The 23,726-nt window shown below is 41.4% G+C and overlaps 1 protein-coding gene across 1 annotated transcript; it reads left to right on the top strand.

Moving 5' to 3' along the window:
* The first annotated feature begins 924 nt into the window (after positions 1-924).
* Positions 925-23,350, top strand: LOC132572550 (cytochrome b-c1 complex subunit 1, mitochondrial). The gene is made up of 13 exons (XM_060239710.1): positions 925-1,103; positions 3,241-3,381; positions 5,686-5,772; positions 8,355-8,484; positions 10,169-10,367; positions 12,812-12,891; positions 13,618-13,733; positions 14,306-14,449; positions 15,512-15,672; positions 20,287-20,372; positions 21,810-21,898; positions 22,147-22,222; positions 23,110-23,350. Exons 1-13 carry the CDS (start codon positions 1,029-1,031, stop codon positions 23,172-23,174), a joined length of 1,449 nt encoding a protein of 482 aa, XP_060095693.1. The 5' UTR covers positions 925-1,028; the 3' UTR covers positions 23,175-23,350.
* The last annotated feature ends 376 nt before the right edge of the window (positions 23,351-23,726 follow it).

The following is a 23,726-nucleotide window of genomic DNA, read 5'->3' as shown; positions in this document are numbered from 1 at the left end:
TCCAGTGTTCCCTCTAAGATGAGTTAGCGTGAGCTAGCTCACAGATTTTTAGCCTCCAGATCACACATTTTTGTCTTAGCTCAGGAAAAATGGCCCCACAGCACACTATGCAGTAGCTCACAACTTTAATGCCAGTAGCTCACAAAGTAGAATTTTTGCTCACAGAACTCTGCAGCTTAGAGGGAACACTGGGTCTAACCCACAAAAATGTACATTGTAATAACATTTGTTAGTCTATAAGATACCATAAAAGTAAGACTATTCATTTTTGTAAATTACAAATCTGTCTTTGTAATGTATGCATTCCCACAATTGTAAAAATGTGAGAATAAGTAAATTGCAGACACAAGTATCTCTCTTCTTTTGTGAAACAATGGATATGCATATATTCAGAAAGTGAAAGAATTTCCCCCAGAGTCTTCAGTAGATCACTCCACATGGAGCAGATACTCGCCCCCATTTAGCTAACAGATTTTAGGCGATTTGTTCCAAAGGGGTAAGCATGTTGACTGCAGGCAAAATGAAGATGAATGTAGAGAAAGATAGGGGTTTTTTTGTATTTCTGTCCTCGTAAAGGTAGAAAAAGACCACGGTCACATGGTACCATAGCTAACATTGTTATTCGCTGCCTGCAATTTAAGTTTTTCCACACTAACTTTCAACTGAAAACGTTTTCACTGTATTCACGGAAACAATAGCTGTAGGGGCATTCTGAAGACTCAGGGGTTCATCGCGGCATAAGATTTTAAGATCTTCCCAAGGCTCGCTTCCCTTTACGGCTCTAAAATTCAGGGTTAAAAGACCACTGCTTATTCAAAGCTCTGCAGTGAAAAGCACAACGACCGCTCCGTAATTCATCTCTATCGCGGAAACTATCCTTCCGCCACCATCATACGCATGAAAGAAACATTCCCTAGCACAGCCTTCTTTCTTTTGCGCATGCGTGGCTTTTTCCCAGCGAGAGGTGCACTTCTGGCGCGTGCGCTGTTCTTTTTTCCGTCTGTCAAGCTGTTTGGGTGGGGGGCAAGATGGCGGCGTCCTCTGTATGCCGGGTAGCGGGTAGTGTTGCTAGTCGGGCTCTTCTGAGGAGGTCTCAGTCATCGGTGAGTGGTTGTTTGTCTGAGTTCCTGTGTATAGAAGAGGTAGCGCGAGAACAGCAAAAAAGAATGAGGAACCTCGCTGAGCCGCCTTCAGTTCCCTGAAGGTCAAGAGGAACAAGGCTAGGCCTAGCCAGCTGCAGCCGCCTGTTCCTCCAACCAAAACTAAAAATCGTTCTGGTCTAAGGACAAAAGTAATCGTTTGTGGGTATTCCTGGCCTTATTCTTCTCCTCGCAGTGCCCATGCAGCACCATGACATGAACCACTTTGGACCATAGTCCTTTTCTTTAAAGAAACTGATGTGAGAGAGTGTATAATGCGTGCTGAAGTCCCTTCTCTGTTCAGTGACTGCAACCTTTTTGCACACACTGATAATTTTTCAGCAGGGTTCCCATTGCAAAATTGATCACTAATAGTACTATTTTTGTGTAAAATTAAGCATTTTTTGTATTTCCCTTGATGGCATTATGGAGTATGACCCCTTGCCCCCCCACAACGATTTTTTGCACTATACCAGGCTGTGCTTGCTTAGTTTTACTGTTAGCCCTCGAACTAGAAGGTGGGCAAAGAGAAATGTCACCTTATAATCATTCCCTGATCATGAGTGCTGCAGAATAAATTGGGGCCTTGTACACATTTAATGCTACTTTGCAGAACAATTAAATTAGACAGGAGCATGAACTGAATTTAAGTATGTGGTGAAATGATCTCAAGGCTGGCTCCAAGTGTTCACTGTAAAATGAAAAATTTCTGCGCTGCTGTGATATAGAGCTACTATATCTTGAGGTGCAGAGGACTTCTGTATCTTTTTGTTGTTTGCTTGACATTAGTTCTTTTTGAATTAGTACAATATTTTATGTAATTATCTATATTACATACAGTTTGTGCTTCGTTGAATGTATTCATATTGGCTGTGGGCTGTAACAGCAATAAATCTAAATCTGAACAGAGCTACCATCACTTTCTGTGCTGGTTACAGCTGTGTGCTAGGTAGAAAGCGAGCAGATGCAGGTTTTTTTGAATGGGTATGCTGTGATGAAGAAAGCAACATCCATTTAATTTTTGTTTGCTGTTTTAAAAGCACACTACTGGCCACTGCATCTCAAAAAGGACATCTTAAAAGCACACTACTGGCCACTGCATCTCAAAAAGGACATCACAGAGATGGAGAAAGTACAGAAGAGGGCAACCAAGATGATTAGGGGGTTGGAGCAGCTTCCATATGAGGAAAGGCTGAAGAGTCTGGACTTTTCAGTTTAGAAAAGAGAAGGCTATGATGGGGGGGACGCAATAGAGATTTATAAAATTATGCATGAGGTGTAAAGAGCTGACAAATACATTTTTCTCTGTCTCCCAAAATACTGGGACCGATTCCCCACTAGGCTTGTTCCAGTGTCAGAGCTCTTTTCCCACTGATGCTTCCGTCTGATTTTGCACAAGCTGCCCTAGGGCTGCTTCTTTCTCCTCTTTCCCGCAGCAAACAGAAACTAGTTTTCAGAGGATCTTGCTTGCCACAGGAAAGAGGCAGGCAAGTCACAGTCCCGGGGCAGCTTGTGTGAAATCATAGGAAAATGTTGGGGAAAATAGAGCTCTGACGCCAGAACAAGCCTAGTGGGGAATTGGTCTAGAACTCAAGAGCATCCACTGATTCATTAGATTCAGGGCAGTAAAAATTCAGGGTGAACAAAAGGAAATACGGTTTTACAGATTAAAATGTGGAATTCACTGCCAAAGGATGTAGTGATGACCATAGGAATAGACAGCTTTAAAAGGGGGGTTAGATAGATTCATGGAGGATAGGTTTATCAGTGGTTACCTGCCATGGTGACTGAGGGGAACCTCTATGTTCAGAGGCAGTCAACCTTTGAATCCCAGTTCAGGCGGCAACATGGGGGAAGGCCTTGCCCTCTATGCCCTGTTGTTGGCCCTCCAGAGGAATTGGTTGGCCACTTTGTGAGACAGGATGATGGATTAGATGGACCACTGATCTGATCCAGCAGGACTATTCTTATTTTCTTATGTTGTTATCACTGTATAAATTAAAACTTCACCATGCATCTTCCTTATCTGACTTTTTTCAGTCTCTGTTGTTAATTTCATATTGTTCTATGAATTGTGGTTTGATAGTAGAAATCTCTTTAGCCAGCCTTGTGGAGTTTGACAAGAAGAGAAAGCACTGCATCCTATGCCCAGGTGCTGCATAGCCTCCCTGAGACAGAGATCACCACTCTAGACAATGGCTTTCGGGTAGCTTCGGAACAGTCAAACCAGCCTACTTGTACAGTAAGTTTAACTTGCCGTATTCCTAAATTTCCTGACAGAAAACAGCAGTTTAAAAACAGGCCAAAAATGCTAGAACACAGAAACCAAGATGAATAAGCAACTTAACCAACCCCTTTGATAACTGATTACCAGTTGGATCAAAGAAGGCTTTTTGGGAACTTTATAACAATTCAGCATTTTTTGTGGATGTCTATGTTTTGTTTAAGCACGTGTGGTGTGGTGTGGGTTAGTGTGGGATCTGCTGTGGATATTTGCTGGGCAGCCTTGATACGCCAGGCCATGGCATGGAATCCCTGGGAGCTTTGTGTGTGGTACAGGGGGCAGATGTGATGTGTCATGTACTGCTACTATAGAATTTTCAGAGCATCAGCTGATGCACTGGCATAAAGTTTTGAGTTTTTGCCTGGATGTGATATTGACACATTGCCCAATGCTATTTCTTCCTCCCATTGTTTCTCCTGCTGGCTCAGATGCAAGGGCTGATTAGAGGGCCCTGCCAGTGGAGGAATGACCACCAGAAGCAGGCTAATGGCATGCCCTCTTGGCCCAGTCACACACCCTTAGCTTAACCTACCTCAGGGTTGTTTTGAATGTAAAATGTGGGAGAAGAGGACATTGTCATCTGCTTTGGATCCCCTTTGGAGAGAAGGATGGGGTGTAAATGAAGAGAATGAGTTTTATTCAGAAATATGTTCCTTTTAATTCATTGAGATTCATTCCTTTGCAGTTGCGTTTAGAATTATAATCAGTTACATTTAGACTAAAACCCAATGGTGTATATAATGATAGATTTAGAATAAGATTAATGAGTATTTACATGCCTATCTTCCTCCTGAGCATCTCAAGACAACAGTATAAAAACAAATTAAAAATCAATCTAAAGGTATCTTCGGCCCCCACCCCATGAGTCTCCCTATGACAATGTAGTCCTGTTCCCTCACCTAGAGACAGGATTTCCCCTCAATTTTTTTCCCCTTTCTGACTGAGAAGTCCTTTTTTTCTGTTTTCTTCTTATTTGAAGATATATGACTGTCCTATCCTGTCACCTTACTGTATTTTGATGCTGGCTCACCCCAGAACTTGAGGGAGGAGACGTTGACCCTATTAATTTCTGGAATGGCATACAAGAGACTTTTTAAAATTCAGAAGTAAACAAAATATTTTTATTCAATGTAGAGGGGGAAAGGTCAGGTGAAATCAGGGGTAAAATGTCTGAAGTGAATCAAATATAACTCTGAGGTGATTTCTTATAATTACAAAGTCTTAGAATCTTAGAGCTGAAAGGCTTTGATTTCAGTGTCTCCTAAACACTCGCATTCACTTTTGTGGGTTTAACTGACTCTTTAGTTTCAGAAGGCAGAGATACACTACCAACTACTCAGATTTCTTCTCTGAACACCCTAGGGATCATTCCACTCTTTAAGGTATTTCCCTTTCCAGATGACCTATCCCTTTTTCTGGCCTGAATGGGGTTCTTTACCGATCCTCCCAATCCTTGCCAGCCTTCCCAGTCCTCAATCAGAGCTAAGCTCTCCTTTGTCAGGGCCAAACTCTTCCAGTTCTCAATCAAGGCTAAACTGAGTTCTCTTCAGCAGTCAGTTCTGAAGTCTTTCTGTTCAACTGATGCTCAGATCCTTTGAGCAGCCTGTCACATAAGGCTCTCTGGCTCTGGGAGGCATTGACACTTCACAGTCCACATATTTACACAACACTTATTAGCTTTTACAACACAAGCCATCACATAGCCCTGTGCTCAAGATGCTACAAAAGCTTTCTGGAATAACACTTCTAAGACACCGTTCTGGAGGCACGGGACAACCTCTGAGTAAGCTTAAGCCTGGACTGTTGCCAAATGTGCCTTAGGTAAGTGGGAGTAAATACACTGTGCTTAATCAGTTACTCTAGTGGAGTTGGATCCAGCCAACTTTTTCAGCCAACCCTTCTCAATTCCCCTCGTCAAAGCCCCCACTCCAATATTGCATTTGTCAATACAGATGTCATGAACTCCAGCATAGCATTTTTTGATAGTCAAAGGGGCACCCTTGCTCACTTTTTCATCAGCTGAAAAGTGGATGGGATCCAACCCATGATATGCACATCTCTGGCCAAATTAAGAAAAATGCCACCATAAATTATACAACACTTGGTGAAATAGGGAACTAGAGCTGTCATCTGAATTCTTCATGCAGTAGAAGCACTGTGTAAGCACTTGATTTCAGTGCACTGTGTCTTAATAGCATTCAGTTGCCTCTAAAGCAAGGTCTGTTGTTTAATATATATCTAATCAATCTTCATTTATGTCAGGTAGGGGTGTGGCTTGACGTTGGAAGCCGTTATGAAAATGAAAAGAACAATGGAGTTAGCAATTTTGTGGAACATCTGGCATTCAAGGTGAGGTCACAAGCTGTCTTTGTTTCTGTGATTATTGGTGCAAGAGTTGATTATGTTGTTTATCACATTCTGAATCCTGAAAAGGCTTCAAAGCATGCCAAACTTTAAATTTCAAAAAAATCTCAATTCATTAGTGTCAGCCTGTGAGTGTATATATTCCAGATTATACTATCCTGATTTCTAAAAGATTCATTCATGGCATTGTTTTTCCCCCCTTAAGAAAATTCTTTTTTTCTGCTGTGTCCCTGTTTGAGTGCTTAAATGTAAGTGTGATCTTTGGGAATTGCTTCTGGCCTACAGTTTAGTCATCTTTGGGAACAAGATTGGGGAATTAAGGTTGGATCCAGCAATCCACCAGTGTAACATGTGGACAGTCATAGATCTTTTCTACATTTCTTTCACCCTAGCAATCCTTTTCACCTGCTTTTCCATCCCATTATAGCATCCAAACTCTCACTGTTATTGCTCCATTGGGGTCCTATGACCCTGGGGGTAAACTTTCCTGGCTCTAGAAAAGACTGCTGGGGAAAGGGGGAACATGAGAAAGACCTGAAGTCCTTGTGTCCACAACCCATTGTTCTGAACAGCAGTTTCCAAACAGTGCATTGGAACCTAAGAGTAGATTGCCCCTTTCCAGTGGGTGGGTCACAGAACCAGGAAGAACAAGGGGACTCAGGAGGCTCCATTATAGGTTTTGAATTCACCTCTTCATAATGTTCTAAATGGCTATGAAATACAGCCTATTGCTATATGTTTATACATAGTAAACATGAAAAATATAAACGTGCAATAATAACAAGTGAGATTCTTACATCTTACACTGAGGAGAAGGAAAGTAGGAGTCGCTTTGAACGGCAGTCCTGGAAAAATTCAGAAAGTTAGAACACCACTTGAGATTAAGAGCTACTGGTAAAAATTACACACCTCAGTTAATTCTGTTTAGGGTTGTGGATCTTCTTCATGAGCAAAATCACCATCTTAAAGACTGAAAATATATTGCAGCTCCCCCTCCCTCCACAGACTAGCACTTATTTTGTCAGATGTATGAAGTTCAGTTGGCAGATACATAGAAACTGAGAGAAGTTTGTCACCAAGGTGAAATTAAAAAAATTATGAAGTCCAAAGGAATAGAAGTTGATATGTAGGATCTTTTTATACAGGCGATAAGAAGAAAGTGACTAAATCAGAACAGCAGTCACTGATTTTACTCGCTATGCTGTGCTAGTTCATGGACTAGAATTTGTTTGAGCGAAGTTAATTTTGTTTTGTTTAAATGGGTCTTTGAGGGGTGGTTTCCTGTAAAGGGATTATGTTAATATACTGTAGCTAGAGAAACAGTATTTCTGCTGATGACTGTTGCTGTGATTGGATCATTCTGTTCTGTTCTTGCGTGGGTTTGGGATCTGCATAGAAGTACTACAGATCTACTTCAAGCCCTTGTTTTTCATGCCCTTCAGGCCTCATTTTTCATAATTTATTTCTTTTGCACATCTCTGGGTGTAATCTGTGGGTGGGTATAATCTCTGTGTGTGTAATATGATGCTTCATACAGCTGAAAAAGTGGTCCATAAAAATTTTATTCGCTGCTATAGTTCATTCATAAACTAGCATAAAACATTGTTATTATTGCTACTACAAACTAATATTACATCTTGGTTTGAAGATAAGAAGCTTCTCAAAAGATCCTCAACAAGAGCTTTTAGGCAGTTTGGACCACTGGTCGAAGGGGGTTGTATTCTAGCAAGCCATATCTCTGATTGGTCACATTAGAGTGAGTCTTCAAACTAACTTCAAACCTTCAGGGAGACTAATTTTTAATGGATATATTGGTTTCCAACATTACACACAGAATCTGTCATAGTATTTTGTGGAAACAGAGTAGCTGAACATCTGAGCTATTTATTTTGGTTTATATCTGGTCACTGCACCTCAAAAAGGATATTATAGCATTGGAAAAAGTCCAGAAAAGGGCAACTAGAATGACTGATTGATTAAAGGTTTGGAACACTTTCCCTACGAAGAAAGGTTAAAACGCTTGGGGCTCTTTAGCTTGGAGAAACATCGACTGTGGGGTGACATGATAGAGGTTTACAAGATTATGCACGGGATGGAGAAAGCAGAGAAAGAAGTACTTTTCTCCCTTTCTCACAATACAAGAACTCGTGGGCATTCGATGAAATTGCTGAGCAGTAAGGTTAAAAGGGATAAAAGGAAGTACTTCTTCACCCAAAGGGTGAGTAACATGTGGAAGTCACTGCCACAGGAGGTGGTAGCAGCTACAAGCATAGCCAGCTTCAAGAGGGGATTGGATAAAAATATGGAACAGAGGTCCATCTGTGGCTATTAGCCACAGTGTGTGTGTGTGTGTATTTGGCCACTGTGTGACACAGAGTGTTGGACTGGATGGGCCATTGGCCTGATCCAACATGGCTTCTCTTATGTTTTTTTGTTCTTATATCCTGCCCAATGGTCTAAGGAAGACATTGGGCCACATGCAAGCACAAAGACATAGCTTTCAGTGACCCACAGGCAAGCTCTGTGAACCTATTTACTTGCCAGTTTGCCTTTTGGTATCTCTTTAGGGGACAAAGAAACGCCCTGGCACAGCCTTTGAAAAAGAAGTGGAGAGCATGGGTGCACATCTCAATAGCTATACCTCCCGGGAGAAGACAGCCTTTTTCATGAAAGCTTTGTCCAAAGATTTGCCCAAAGGTAGTGTCATTGAGCTCTTTCTTATCACTTATGAATTGGAAGAGAGAAGTTGCTTTCTTTGCATATATGTTTAACTTGACATAATGGAGTAAAACTTAGGGTGTTTGCAGAAGGTTCAATTTTAATTGTTCTTCCCTATGCAGTGATGACTTAATTTAAGCCTGTGTTAGCCAGCAGGAAGCAATTTTCCACTTGATTAGTTCTTGGACACATCTGTGATATGTTTTCAAAAGACTGCTGCCAAGCGCTAGAAAGTAAGTTATTGCAATACTGGCCAGAAGCAGTTGCTTTCAGATGGGTTCATATAATCCCTGTGGGCTTTTCCATATGCTCACCTTACTTCTGATTTTCTTGGGAGTCTATCCAAGCATTGGAATCATCTGGGCGTGGTTCTCCTGCATGTCTGCCCTCCTTCTGCATTTGCACAGGTATGCAGTCAATTTATTTTCTTGCCTTCAGTAATGAAGATTTTCAAGGGAGGGTGCTGTTGTCATTGGTGGTGTCACAGCAACTCCTGTTTTTTTTTTTTAAATGGCACTAAAATATCAGTGTTTTCTGAATTTTGAGCTTTTAACAAGTCTTCACCTTCTTCCCTCTGAGAGATATGTCTTTTTCTTTATATTTCTGTGAGGAAAGACACCAGAGACTTACTTTTTTCTGTACTGAGTTCTGAGAATTCAGAGCCTGTTGTTCCAATGATTTCTCAATATTGTAGTGCCAAGGAAGGGAGGAGAGAGAATCTTCAGGTTAGGGGGAGGAGAGGGTGTGATTTGACCACAGCACTCCAGTTATGAAACAGTGGGCCAGAGGTGATAGGAGTGGGCAGAACAACAGAAAATTTATGCATAAGAAGAAAACTGACTCAGTTTCCAGAAAAAAACATTGGGGCAAAAATGATGTCAAAATAACTAGGGCGTGGGGACAGGGAAATAACAAAAAAGTAAAAACTAAAGGCACAAAAATGCATGCAGAAATCACGGGATAAGCCGAAGGAGAACAGGGCCAGAACTGTGTTTGGTTTTTTTTTTAAGTAAAAATGTCCTGCGTTTATCAGTGTAAAAGCAGTACAAGGCCATAACCGATTGGGGAGGGGGAATGTGGAAAAGTCCAATGTTTATCAAGCTGTGTAAAATTTAGTTGTCTTTGTGGACATCTTATTTTCATTTTTCTTAGATGTCACCTTTTCCGACTATGTTCCCTCCTTGCAAAGAGCTCAGTACTGGCATCTGCAACCTTTGTGCCATTAAATACTAGTTGTAATAGCAAGATTGCTTACAAAGGATTGGTTCTTTGTCTTCCTTTTGCTTGTACAATGCTGTCCCCCTTTGCCAAGGAACATGATACTTTGCTGTGGAACATGTTTCTCCAGTGCTAGACACTTTCTTCTCATGCAACATGTTTGAACGAAAAAAGAATGAAATTGGGATAGGAAATGAAAGTAGAAGAGAACTGCAGGAAAGGGATTATGGAGCCAGTAGGGATATAGGAATGAAGAATAGAGGTGCTATTAGTTACCTTCACTGCTGTGTGGAGGCAAGAGGGCAATTGGATGCATTGTCACTCTTGGTGTCACAAAAACTTCATGCTGCAACCTGTGCAAGTTAGGCTCTTCTCACCTAAAAAAGCTAATGTCTCCCCACTCCCACCATTTGACATAAAGAGAATACTTTTATGTGTCTTATAGCTGTTGAGATTCTGGCTGATGCTGTACAGAACTTCAATCTGGAGGATTCCCAGATTGAGAAGGAGCGGAAGGTCATTCTTCAGGAGATGAAAGAAATTGATGGCAGCTTGTCTGACGTTGTCTTTGATTACCTGCATGCCACAGCTTACCAAGGCACTGCTTTGAGCCGGACTGTTGAAGGAACAACAAAGAATGTAAAGTAAGCCTCCAGTATAAAATGTTTCTTGCTTGTGAAGCATACTTCCTTTGCCCTGTCTGGTTATGCCCTACATAACTTCTAGTAACTAGTTACAAGCAAATTAAATGAAGAATAAGATATAAGTCATACCTCCTATAAAGCTGTTTCTTTATAGCACTCTTCATCCTGAGTATAATTTCTTTTTTGTAAAGGGGGGGGGGGCAGGGCTGGATAGTAACTCTGTACTACAATCGGCACAGCTGTGTCAGAAGGTCTGTATTGCTGAGGAATGGGGCCCAGTAGGAGTTTTGGGGCTGACAGAGAAGGTGGGTGCAGCTCTCCCAGGAGGTGATCTGGAAAGGGTTACTCCAGCACAGTGGTGTGGTTGCTTTATGCATTACTCATAGGTAAGAAATACTGTGAACACATCCCCATTAGAACCGACATTACCATACATCTGTTTTGTTTAGCTCTGTCATTAGAAACATAACAACGGTATTAAAGGAAATGACTGCAATTTTATGCATGAACATAATATAGGTTACCATGACTTTATTAATGTTGGCAAATCCTTTTCTGATCTAATTACTACATTTCAATAAGTCTCCATGAACCTTGGGCTTGCTTAGATGGTTGTCTTGACAGTAAGGTGAATTAGGTTTTGCTGAGGGTATATTAGGTCACCCAGTGAACTTCACAGGTGAGTGGGGATTTGAGCCTAGAGCGCTCCAGTTTTAATCTGACATTCTAATCATACCATGGTGGAGGAACTGAAAGTGAGAAATAGTGACATATCTAATATTACCCCTTTGAGACCATGACTGGGTAGGATTTGAATCAATGTCTCTTTGGTTTGAGTGCAACACATTTGCTAATTATTGCTAATACAGGGAATGGTTCGTTTTTAAACAGGGATCATCTGATGCTTGGCTCAGTCTTTCAGCCAAGGAAGAGAGGAAGAAAAGAAGGTGCAGAGGGAAAAGAACTTTTATTTATATCAAGGTTCCCTGTATGCTATACACACAGCTTCATTGGGGGATTTATAAATCCATATGCAAAAGATTTTTTAAAAACTTTCAAAATCAAGCATACATATTACAGAAAATTAAAAACCAATGGCAGACAATTTGTATAAACTGAGCTTGATAAAAACTATTTTACAGGAACCGTACAAATATTTCGTCTTACCCCTAGGTGAAATGGTTGAGACTTTTTTATATAACAAGACTAAATGTATTCAGACTGAGCTGTTTATAATTTCAAAGTCACAAACCAAACCAAACTGACATAGACATAACTTCCAGGTCAATCCTCTGGCAAAGTTGTATGTGGAATGCATACAGATCCTTGCGTGAAATGCAGGTTTTTTCCCCCACTGCACTGTCATTTTGTTTCTTCTCTTCCTTGATTTCAGCATTGGTCTGGTCTTCTCTTCTGAATTCAATAAACATAACTCCAGCTTTGATTTAAATACTTGCTATATATAAATGGTAGCTAGACAGTGGGGAAAAATTGCTATCACGAAAGGCAGAATTTAGAGATGTATTAGTGGTATTGCTTTAGATGCCTGTCTTGCATACTGTAGATCAGCGGTCCCCAACCACCGGGCCCCAGACCAATACCGGTCCGTGGGCCATCAGCAACTGGGCTGCCAGCCAAGCTTCCTGCCCCCCTGCAGTGCCCCACAGCCTCCCCCCCCCCGTGCTGCCTCCTCCCCCTCCCGCGTCCCCACCTCCTTCCTCTGTGCTTATTAGGTTAAGCCGGGGAAAGCGCCTTCCCAGCTCTTTAAAAGCGCACCTCCCTCCCCCACGGCAGCAGCTGATCCATGGGGGAAACTGGCAGCAGCAGTGAGCAACCGCTGAACAAGCCGCGCTGCCTTTGCCTCCTGAGGCAAAATGCTGCTTGTTTAGCAGATTGCTCACTCTGCTGCTGGGGGGCGGGGGGCGGCGGGGAGGTGAGCTTTTAAAGAGCCAGGAAGACGCTTCCCCTGGCTTAACATAATAAACACGGAGGGAGGAGGAGGCGACACAGGAGGAGAGGGCAGGGCAGTGAAGCTGTGGGGCATCGCGGTGGGGAGGTGGGCAGCGAGTCTGGCGGCCCAGTTGCTGATGGGCCACGGACTGGTATCGCTCCGGGGCCCAGTGGTTGGGGACCGCTGATCCACAGTATACAATTTGAATGAACCCTACTGCGTGGAATGATGATCAGTCTGAAGACAGGCATCTAAAGCAATAGCACTAATACATCTCTAAATTCTGCCTTTCGTGATAGCAATTTTTTCCCACTGTCTAGCTACCATTTATATATAGCAAGTATTTAAATCAAAGCTAGAGTTATGTTTATTGAATTCAGAAGAGAAGACCAGTTCCCATACCCTGCGTTTCCCCACCCCCCGCTGGTCCCTGGTGCCAGAAAGGTTGGGGACCACTGCTGCAGATGATTTAAAGTTATTGTGTTTTCTTTAGGACTTTGTCTCGTGCAGATTTAACAGAGTACATTGAGACTCACTTCAAAGCTCCTCGCATGGTCCTGGCAGCTGCTGGAGGTTAGTAGTGTTTTAATGGTATAGCATAAGTCATGAGGAACTCTTCTTTCAACTACTTTGCATCTTCCTTGGATGCAGGTTGTTGTTGTGCAGTTGCATGTCCATGGTGCAGCAGAGGCCAGCACTGGGCAGTTGATGAGACTTTTTGAAGAAGGATTAGTCTGCTGCAAGAGGCAGAGTCAGATTTTTAAAAGGAAAGGAAGCGGGTTCCAAGTTGGCCTCTATTCTCCTTAAGAGTATGGTTCACTGATCCTTAGATATGTTGCTTGGCAGTAAGTTAAGAAACCTTGCAAGTTTACATAGATAAGCCCTATGTTACAAGTGGATCATATTCTCAGTGTTTTCCCTGTTAGGTTTGTAAAGGGCATTCTAAGAAGTAGAATGTAGGCATTCTAAGAACTAGCATGTAGGTATGTTTCTATTTGTTGCCTTATCATAGAGCAGGAAGAATAGGTTGACAGTGGCATCGTAGCAACTGACTGGCCTTGGTGAATAAATTTCCATTGGTAGCTTTGTGTGGGTGGCAGGAGACTATGAACCTTCCTGTAAGTACATGCAATGAGCTGAACTGCTCTTTCCCAAAGGTTTATTGGAGAACAATATTTTAGCTACTAAAACATTAAAAGAAGCATTTGTTTGGGTTTTTTTTTAAATTTACTGCTGTCTCTTTGGAAATGAAAATCACTGTACTGATGAGTGAGTTACTCCTTTTGCTCTCTTTGCCAGATGTTAGCCACAAAGAACTGGTACACCTTGCCAAGCAACACTTCGGCAACGTTCCCTACCAGTACAAGGAAGATGCAGTGCCCATTCTTACACGCTGCCGCTTCACTGGGAGTGAGGTAGAGTTTTACTTAAAAGGCATCTTCGTCAGGTAGCGTGTGAATGTCAGAATTCAGTGTACCATATGCTTAGGCAGTTTTTAAGAACAAGCTCCTTAAGCCTGTATGTATAGCAGATTCCGTTCCAGCCTTGAATTCCCCTCTGTTATCTTTGTGTTTGGGTCTGTTGTACCACAAGGAGCTTCTGTGACCTGAATGTATGTTGAAGCCAGGGAATAGAAGAGCTCAGCATAACAAATGTAGTGGCAAGATAGATACAGCTTAAAGCAGCATTTGGTCTCAGTTCTCATTTAACCTGGGCTTCAGTGCTCTGGGATTGGAAGCCAGTCAAGGGATCATGTTTTCTCTTTCTGACCTTGCTTACTTTGCTCTCTTCTCTTGCATGAACTTGCTGTGCCATCTTCTGTGCTCCTTTGCATGTCTGTGAACCCTGGTCCATTCCCGTGGACCTCAGATTTCACCATTGCATGTGAATGGGACTTAGTCTTTCCGTAACAGGCAAATGGGAAAATCTTGCTTCTGCAGAAAAGGTTTGATTGTACTTTGCATTACTTCTTTCTAATGCTTTTCAGATCAATGTCAGAGATGATGCTTTACCTTTGGCTCATGTTGCTGTTGCAGTAGAAGGGCCAGGATGGGCCAACCCAGACAATATTCCCCTTCTCATAGCGAATTCAGTCATCGGGCACTATGATCTCACCTTTGGTGGTGGTAAGGTAAGATAGTAAAGTATTAGAATGAGCAGTAATGACTTATCCTCCTGTGTTCTTTACTGGTTTATGTGGCTATAATGTGTAACAGCACGAAGATTTTCTTGATCTTACAGATTTCACTGACTTTGGCTAAAAAGTAATGATGTTTATCTTTTATATTGAAGTAGGTAGGCAGGCTTATTAAAGAGGCTGTGATTGTGGAAAGCAAAGTCACTTATCTTTAAGTTTTCAAGAGAAACAAAGGTTGCTTCATTGGCCACCTCCAGTGCTATCAGCCAGTTCATCAAACGTGAAGCTATACAGCAAGTTGTAGAAGTGTTTGAACAAAGCACCCTTTAGGGCAGTTGAGGTATACACAGATGGGAACAGAGGTAGCAAAAAAATCATTGTAATCTATGCTTTCTTCAAGCAATTGGAGAGTAAAAAAATAGAACTACAAACTGCTGTATGATTATTTAGCTAGGTATATGTAATCCTGAGGAAGTGTTTCTAGGTGTCCTGGACAAATAAAGAGTAAGGGTCAAAAATGTTGTAGCTTAGTGTAGCTATTCTGGTAGAGCATAGAATAAGGAGTCCTCAGGACCAGCAATGGGTATTCCCAGTTAAAGACATCTAGGATGGTAGAGCTAGGGAATACTTTGTCTTAGTATGTTGGGGAGTGACTACTAGTCAGGGTAGATAGTAATTGGGTAAGTTGACTAATATTAGCCTGACTCAGTGTAAGACAGCAACTTTGTATATTTAGTCTACCTTTTGTAGATACAATGCCCAGAATTTGAGAAGAGGATTTTGTTAAAACTGCTTTGGAATATGGTAACTGAATCCTGAGTATGAACCATTCAGTAATTTCTTAGGTAGCTTCTTCAGTTGGCATTTGGCAGGAGAGCATTTTCATTGTATCTGTATAGTCTTTGCCACAGATGGACTGTAGTAGGTTTCATCCACATTCACTGTGTGTGGAGTGTTATGACATCAGATTTCTGCTTTCTTAGCAGCTCAGTAAACTGAAGTTTGGCCCGCTGGGGGAGCGCAAAAGTCTTAAGAAATGTAATTATTCATTTACAGAATCAGTCTAGCAGGCTTGCTGCAGCTGCTGTGACTGAAAAGTTTTGCCAAAGGTTTGAGAACTTCAACACCTGCTATTCTGACACTGGTCTCTTCGGTTTCTATTTTGTTACTGATAAAATGAATATAGAAGATACAATGCACGTTGCCCAGGCTGAATGGTGAGTGTGCCTTCATTGCCAACTTATTTTATCTTTCTTACTTTACTATGGTCCACCTTTCTCACTGAGACTCAAAGAGGATTACACAGTGTAAGTCAATACAGTCAGTAAGATGAGACATCTAATAAGCAATGTATTAGGACTAGGGTTACTACACATACATGAAGTACCATTTTCTGTATTGTTTAATATATGTCTGAGGTTTTATGCTTTGTTTCAGACACGCTATATTAAACAGTGCAGGAAATAGTACTTCATGTGTGTGTGTGAAGTGCCATTAAGTGGATTCCATGCACTGCAGTCCATCTGTGACACTTTTTCAGTTTTACTGGACATTCCTTGGATTCATGGGAAGTGAAATGTCTGCTAATTTTTCATCTAGAAGCTTTCCTGGATCTTACAGATTGATTTATATACTGACACTTCTGTCAGTCTGAAGAAGTGTGTGTGCACACAAAAGCTTATACTCAGAATTAAACTTCGTTGATCTTAAAGTTGTCATTGAACTGAAATGTTTTTCTGTTGCTTCAGACCAACATGGTTACTCACCTGAGTAATTCTCTGTATTATTGTGGAATTCCACTTGGAGCACTTCAGTCTGTCTTTCTGTTTGCATAGTCTAGTGTGGAAACTTCATATTTCCACATAAAGCTCTCTTCTGTGCTTACAGATACACGTTGAAGTCAGATGTCATTATTTTATCTATCATTGTTGTATCCAGAGCTTTTTTGTAGAAAAAGCCCAGCAGGAACTCATTTGCATATTAGGCCATACTTCCTGACATCACTATTGTTTCACATAGGGCTTTTTTGTAGAAAAAGCCCACCAGAGTCTCATTTGCATATTAGGCCACACCCACTGATGCCAAGCCAACTGGAACTGTGTTCCTGTGCGTCCCTGCTCAAAAAAAAGCCCTGGTTATATCTAATATTTTAAGGATACTCTTGATGGCTTCTCTTGAACAGGCTCATGGTATCCGGTAATAAGAAATGTAAGAGTATTAAGCCATTTGATTCCAGTTTCCCTGGAGACGCCAGCTTTGTAATTCAGCACTGTGACTGTAGAGATGAGGAGCAGTCTCTGTCAGAGATGGACTTCAGGCAGTCATCCACATTTAGCATGTCACAAAAAAGTTCTCAAAGGCAGTTCCAGTGGTGCCGATGTAATCTGAGGCTTTAGTCAGACAGGCAGTTTGGACCAATATAGTTGCTGTTCCCTTACGGATTAAGTGGGCTTGGTCACATAGCCACATCTGGCTCCCATTCCCCAGTCATACTTATCCCATCATATGATGAGTTGGATTCAGAGTAAACAGCCACCAGAGAAAGTCCAGTGCTTATGGATGTCCGCGCATTTATTCCGCATTTTCAAACTCTCATGAAGTCAAGCTGTTTTGGAAGTCTGAACCTTCCCTTCCATTTCCACCTCCATTTTTCCTTTTGGATCAGGTAGTGATGTGTGCATAAGGGCATAATTGCTCCTGGTGTTGACAATCACTGCGACTAAGTAGTCATTCTGGATCAGGAGTCCCTGGGGGAGTTGTTTTTGAGTGACAAATCCCCCCTTCCAAAAAAACCCTCTTTCCTGTTTCTGCATCAGTTTGTTTGATCCCACAAGAGTAAATTTACTGAAGTCAGTGGGACTGCTCTCATGTAAATCTGCACTCCTTCCCCATATATTCCAAGGAAGAGAGGCAAAGGGAAGGAGGCTGAGAGGGGCCAGAATACATAGCTGTGGGATTGTGGAGCTGTCAAAAGGGAGCCAGAGCTTCAGATACACTCTTATGTGTATGGGTGAAAGACAGGGGGAAAATGCAGCAGCAATCTGAACAATCAATTGTGGGGCAAGGACACTGTGAAGCTGGTTCAGGGTGGAATCAAAACTTCTTGCAACTAGGTGCAGCCAGATCGCACCAAGCCTCCAATGTGACACAGCCTGAGAATTCTTGACACAAGAGAGAATTATGCTAGTTAGTGTTGACAGAATCTGAATTGTTTCTGTGTTTTGAAAGTTATTGGTTGGTGTCTGAAGGAGAAAAGGGAATAGTTTGGGGTTGGAGAATATGCATCCTGGAAAAGTTGAAGAAAAAGAGGTTTTTGAGAATAGTAGAAGCAATATACTTCTCACAAAATGCTAGGGTGACAGTGAATGGTGAACTAACGGAAACAATTAATATACAAAAAGGTACAAGACAAGGCTGTCCACTGTCACCTTTACTTTTCATTCTATCCTTAGAGGTATTGAACAATCAAATAAGAGAAGATACAAGTATAAAGGGTGCTGTGATAAAAAAACGAACAATATAAACTTAAAGCATTTGCTGACGACTTAGTTTTTATATTAGAACAACCAATGGACTCTATAGACTGTCTCATAAACAAGATCAAACAATTTGGTTGTAGGGCAGGATTAAAGATTAATTATTACAAAACAAAATTTTTGACCAAGAACATGACAACAGAACAAATTCAGGCCTTTCAGCAAAAATCAGGATTTCTTCATGAAAAAATAATTAAATATCTAGGTGTGGCAATTTCAAATAGATGTAGTAATCTAAAAGCAGACAATTATGATAAATTACTTAAAGAAATCAAAAAAGATCTGGAAAAATGGTATGACTTGAATTCGTCTTTAATGGGAAGAATAGCTCTGATAAAAATGAACATTTTACCAAGAGTATTATTTCTCTTTCAAACTATTCCAATATGTCTAAACAGTGGATTTTTTCAAGAGCTAAATAAAATGGTTATCAAATATGTGTGGCAAGGCAAAAAATCCAGAATTAAATTAAAGTCTTTGCAGGATTCCAAATTAAGAGCAGGTATGGGTCTGCCAGACTGGCAATTGTACTATAAAGCATCTGTACTTTTGTGGATAAGAGATTGGATGTTGTTGAAAGATAAGAGGCAATTGCTGTTAGAAGGTCACGATTTGAATATGGGATGGCATGCTTACTTGTGGTATCAAAGACTTGAAGGCCACTCTTATTTTAAGAACCATTGGTTTCGGAAATCTTTGTATCATACCTGTCACGGTTAAAGCCTAAAATATACTTAAAAGTTCCAAGATGGGTCTCACCAGTAGAAGCATTTACTCACCCAAATCTTTTAAAAGCAAACCAGAGATAACATATGTTAAGAAAATATTGTAGAATTATCCTTTTGATTTTGGAAGGTATTTTATAAAAATAAGACCAGAATATATTGTGCTTTTATCCCTTTCCTCTTCTGTTCCCTATTTTCTAAACTTTTCTGAAACTAATACAAATTTTTGAAAACTGAAACAGAAAAGGAGGAAGATTCTACATGAGATGGAGTTCAGATATTGACTCTACAGTCTCTTATAAGGTAGCACTTTTTGCTTTGGCTGCTAGCAAAATCAAGGCAAAGGGAGTACCCAGGTAGACAGTGAAATGATGTTATTAACTGGACAATTAGAGCCTGGTTATGGAATAACAGGGACGCTGTATGTAACTAAGATTGTGAATAATCTAAATCTGAATGTGTTGATTTTAGAGTCCTTGACTTCTTTTAACTTGTAAGTTGCTGTAATTGTAATGGCTAATGGCTTTATGCAATAAATTTTACTACTACAACAACATGATATGGATTGATTCAAGAAAAAAACTGCAGCCCTCAGTTTGCAAGAACTGAGAATGACTGCTAATGATGGGATGTTTTGGAGAATGTTCATTTAGAGGGCCACCATAAGTCAGAAGTGACTTGACAGCACTAAAGACACACACACAAAGGGCTAGATTGAGGAGAGGAAGAGAACTAAGGAAGGAGATAGTGGAGAACATGAATGTACAGAAGAATATCTTAGTCGTACTACTAGAATTTCTAACATGCTGTTTTGTGCTGGTTCCTAGTTATGTGTATTAGCTATCATTTTTTAAAACCAAAATGCGACCTTGGAAACAGTATCTCCATTAGTGTCTATTCTTCTTCACGGCATATACATGTTGATCAAGTAAACGGTGTCTTGGTGATAACTAGAGTTAATTTTTTAGACTTGTAGGAGGGATTAGAGGGAGTCCTGGAGAAGGAGAGGATGGTCAAAAGCTGGAATGTAACCTCCACATGCAAAGGCTGTGTATGTTGGAATGCTGCTACTGGGGGCAGCTGTGCACTTTGTGTGATGTTTGTTGTTTTCTCAAAAACTTCTGGTTAGACACTCTTTTAAAAAGGAATGCTGAACTGGATAGATGCCGAGGTCATAGTTTGCCCAGGGTGCCCAAAAACCTTGGGCCAGCCTTGGATGGGTCTGCATACCAAGTATATTTGGACTTGTGAATCACCATATCAAAAAGTTGGGAACTGCTACTATAGAGGACTACTAGGGAAGTGCATTTGGAAATACTCCTTTAGTTGTTTCACTTTGTACCGATTTTTGTGCTGTATTTCAAACTTTTTGCTTCTGGTTTCATCCAGTTACCTGGTTGTAGGACCTGATTTCTTCAAACCCATAACTTTCAGAAGATGCCAGCTGATTAGCAGCCTTGGTAAAGATTTATTAAGTCTGTGTTCCAAGTGAAAGAAAGTAAAGAGTGTTTAATTAACTTCCTCCCTCTTCTCCTCCCCTCTTTTCACTGCACACCCTTCCCTGCTACAGGATGCGCCTGTGCACCAGTGTGACTGAGAGTGAGGTGAAGAGAGCCAAAGACATCCTTCGAAACACCTTTGTGTCTCTTCTGGATGGTATGTCTTAAGTTAAGCTGCTCCTAAATTCAATCAAACCTAAATCCTCTGTTTCGTACTGTGAAAAGTGTGTTGCTAGTAGGCTTGTACAATGTTTCTCCTTATTCCTGACTCCCACCTGGGTTAAAGACTCAAGCTGCATGGTGTGTTTAAATCATAAGAAAGCTTGTGGCACACCAATAGTTTACCATCAGTTCATTGTCCGCAGTAAGGAGATTGATATGTTAGTTCATACTGTACCGCTCTGAAAAGGGGCAAGTTGTCCATGTTTGAAGTTGCCAGTATGTAGTAACACATAGTTTTGTACTACAGGTGCAATACTGCAGTTTTTATGCAGGCAGAGCCTGTGAGGTCCGTGCTATCTCCTTATGCATCATCGGTCTTCATTCTTCCTCTTTGTTTTCCCTTTCTCCTTAGTTCAGAAGTTAGGATTTGTCACTTGGTTGAAATGAGGCCCATTCTTTTCCATGATGGCTGAAAGGAATGCATGATTGCTACCTACAGGTGTACAATCCTTGCCAGTGATTTAAAGTAGGATGAAGCCCCAGCTGGATCAGTAACTGCACCACTAATGCTTGTCCATGTAATCAGCCCTCTTCCGCCTCCTCATAACATAATATAAAGTGTCACGGGTTATATTTTTAACAACCAGCTATTAGGAAATATGCCCTGAGCAGTGTGAATAGTCAGTGCCCCAAAATCACACAATTTGAATTATTTTTGTGCCCTGTGTTCTAAATGTTTGTAGTGCTTCAGCCATAATAAGTCAAAGCACTGTGGCATCTTGAGGACCAACAAGCTTATTGAGATACAAGTTTTCATGAATCCAGAACCCACTTCATCAGATTCATGAATCGTGCTATTGCAGTGGTCATAGGCATGCCATTTAAATGAAGTGGCAAGTCATTCCTGGAATGTCAACAAAGGAGAAAAGTAGTATGACCTACAAACTGTTCTCATTTATACACCAGAAAGAAATCTGTTCTGTTGTAGCTTTATTAAATAAATTATTAGAAGGAACATGAGACTACAAGAAACTGGTCAACATTGCCTGACGGTAGGTGTTGCTTCTGTACCCTTAACAGAGTACTCCTCACCTCACCTTGAGAGTCAGTTTGGTGTAGTGGCTAAGTGCACAGACTCTAATTTGGGAGAACTGGGTTTGACTCCCCACTCCTGCACATGCAGCTGCTGGGTGACCTTGGGTCAGTCACAGTTCTCTCAGAGCTGTTCTCTCAAGAGCAGTTCTCTGAGAGCTCTCTCAGCCCCACCTACCTCACAGGGTGTTTGTTGAGGGGAGAAGAAGGGAAAGGAGGTTGTAAGCTACTATGAGACTCCCTCAGGTGGTGAAGAGTGGGGTATAAAAACCAACTCTTATTCTTCATAAAATGCTGCATACCGTCTAAAGACTTTGCTGATGGACAGTATCTTTTTCAGGTACCACACCTGTATGTGAGACTATTGGAAGTCATGTATTGAACTATGGACGTCGAATATCTCTGGCAGAATGGGATGCCAGAATTTCTGTATGTATTATTGGTTTGTGAAGTTAAATTTGCTGGTATCCTGGCAATAACAAAAATGTCCCATCAGTGTTTTTAGAGTGGGAGAGACCATACATGACACAAGATTTCCTAGAAGGCTAGACCAATTTTTTTTTAAACTTTGTGTACTGGCTGCCAAAACACTCCTCTTTGGCTGGTAATCTGATTCAGTGGCAAGGAAGCTTTAGTGTTTGAAGTGTGACTCTGAATTTCTCTGGTACTACTTCTAGGAGGTTGATGCCAGAACTGTGCGGGAGGTGTGCAGCAAATACCTGTATGACAAATGCCCAGCTGTTGCAGCAATAGGTGAGTGACTTGACTAAACTTTGTGTATTGTCTACTACTTGGGAGGTGAAAACAGTCAGTATAAATGTTAACTGGTTCCATAGAGACCTCTTTGGTTGGCGCTGTTAGTTTTGAGTCTGTTATTTAAACCTGCATTTGGGTTGCTATAATTAGCCATGCCAGATTAGTCACTGGGTTGGAGTCAGACTGACCTTTTCACTAATGAAAGGGGAGGGGTAATTTCCACCAATTACCCTTTCCTGATGCAAACCCTCAATTTGTGTCTTCTGGTCTCCTGTGGGGTCTCCTGTTCCCCAGGAGCAGCATTACAGGGAGGTCAGTGGACTACAGCAGAAGGAGGCGGGAAGGTTCTCTTCTGCTAAGTAAAATGCCTTGGGAGGGTGGAAGAAGTCTTCTGGGGTCATGCTGAATTACTCAATACTGGAAGGTGGGATGGCTTTTCACAGCAGCATTCTTGAATTGTCTGTCAGCCAAGAAAATGATTCCCTTGGAAAGCTTGCCAGAATTGCTTTTGTTAGTTAGAGTAACTGTAACCTGCAATTATTAAAATTCCATCTCAACCTTGAAAGCAAAGCTCTTTCAGGGGAAGTTTCCAGACAAAATAGGGAAGTCAACAAAATCAATTCCCTCCCCCCCAATAAAACAAAAAGCTTTCCCTGTCTGATACTGCCACAGAGTGAGGTCATATTAAATCCAGTTTATCCTGTGGGGATTTGGGCTGCCGAGGGAACCTAGAAAAGAGATTGTTGGAAGTTATCTTGAGAATATGCCAGCCCAATAATTCACTAGGCCTGATGTGTTTTGAAGACCTCTATAGGTTTGGTAGGGTTGACATAGTACAAGTTTTACCTCCTGTATTTCAAGTGACCAACTGTCTTCTCCCTCAGGTCCTATTGAACAGCTTCCAGACTACAACCGTATCCGCAGCGCCATGTACTGGCTCCGTTTCTAGGCTCCGTTTTGCATAGGATGGAAATGAGGCAACATGGTTATTGAGTGGATGCCTCTGGGTCTGATCTCGTTCATTGCTTGGGTGCTTGTGGCAAGATGCATCCCTGCACAAATGTTCTTCTTTTCAACCAAAGTAGTGCTGTATCAGAGAGCTAAATAAATTAAATTTCAGTGGAATTGGTGCTGGATGTTCATGGCTAAATGGCAGTTGGGAAAGTGGAAATGAGGACTCTTTTCTCTCTCCCTCCCCCCCACCCCCAACTTTCCAAGGACATAGTGTGCATTTGTTTTTGTATCCTGGGTGATGATGTCATTAACTCCAATCTCTTCTTTTGTTTGAATCCTCTTGATCTTCTAAATTAAGTGTGAATGGAGTGGAGGGGCGAGGTGGGGTGGGGTGGGTGGAGACTGACCTTCACCAGGGCACTTTTTTGCCTTGATAGCATCCTTTCAGTTCTCTACCAGATAGTTTGGAAACAGCTTCCTATCTTCTGAAGGAACAAGCGGTTGTGTGTATTTCTACTTCATTTGACCTTTACTGCTCTCTCACAAT

Source organism: Heteronotia binoei, chromosome 5 (assembly GCF_032191835.1).
Source record: "Heteronotia binoei isolate CCM8104 ecotype False Entrance Well chromosome 5, APGP_CSIRO_Hbin_v1, whole genome shotgun sequence".
Lineage (NCBI taxonomy): Eukaryota > Metazoa > Chordata > Lepidosauria > Squamata > Gekkonidae > Heteronotia > Heteronotia binoei.
Note: the sequence above shows the minus strand (reverse complement) of the source record. Positions and strands in the feature narration are given on the sequence as shown.

What these genes read in the sequence shown, in the direction of transcription:
- LOC132572550 (XM_060239710.1), top strand. Translation starts at nt 1,029, where the DNA reads ATGGCGGCGTCCTCTGTATGCCGGGTAGCGGGTAGTGTTGCTAGTCGG. An exon ending in TGAGGAGGTCTCAGTCATCG is followed by an intron (nt 1,104 to 3,240) that starts GTGAGTGGTTGT and finishes AAATCTCTTTAG; the next exon opens with CCAGCCTTGTGGAGTTTGAC. An exon ending in GTCCAAAGATTTGCCCAAAG is followed by an intron (nt 8,485 to 10,168) that starts GTAGTGTCATTG and finishes TGTGTCTTATAG; the next exon opens with CTGTTGAGATTCTGGCTGAT.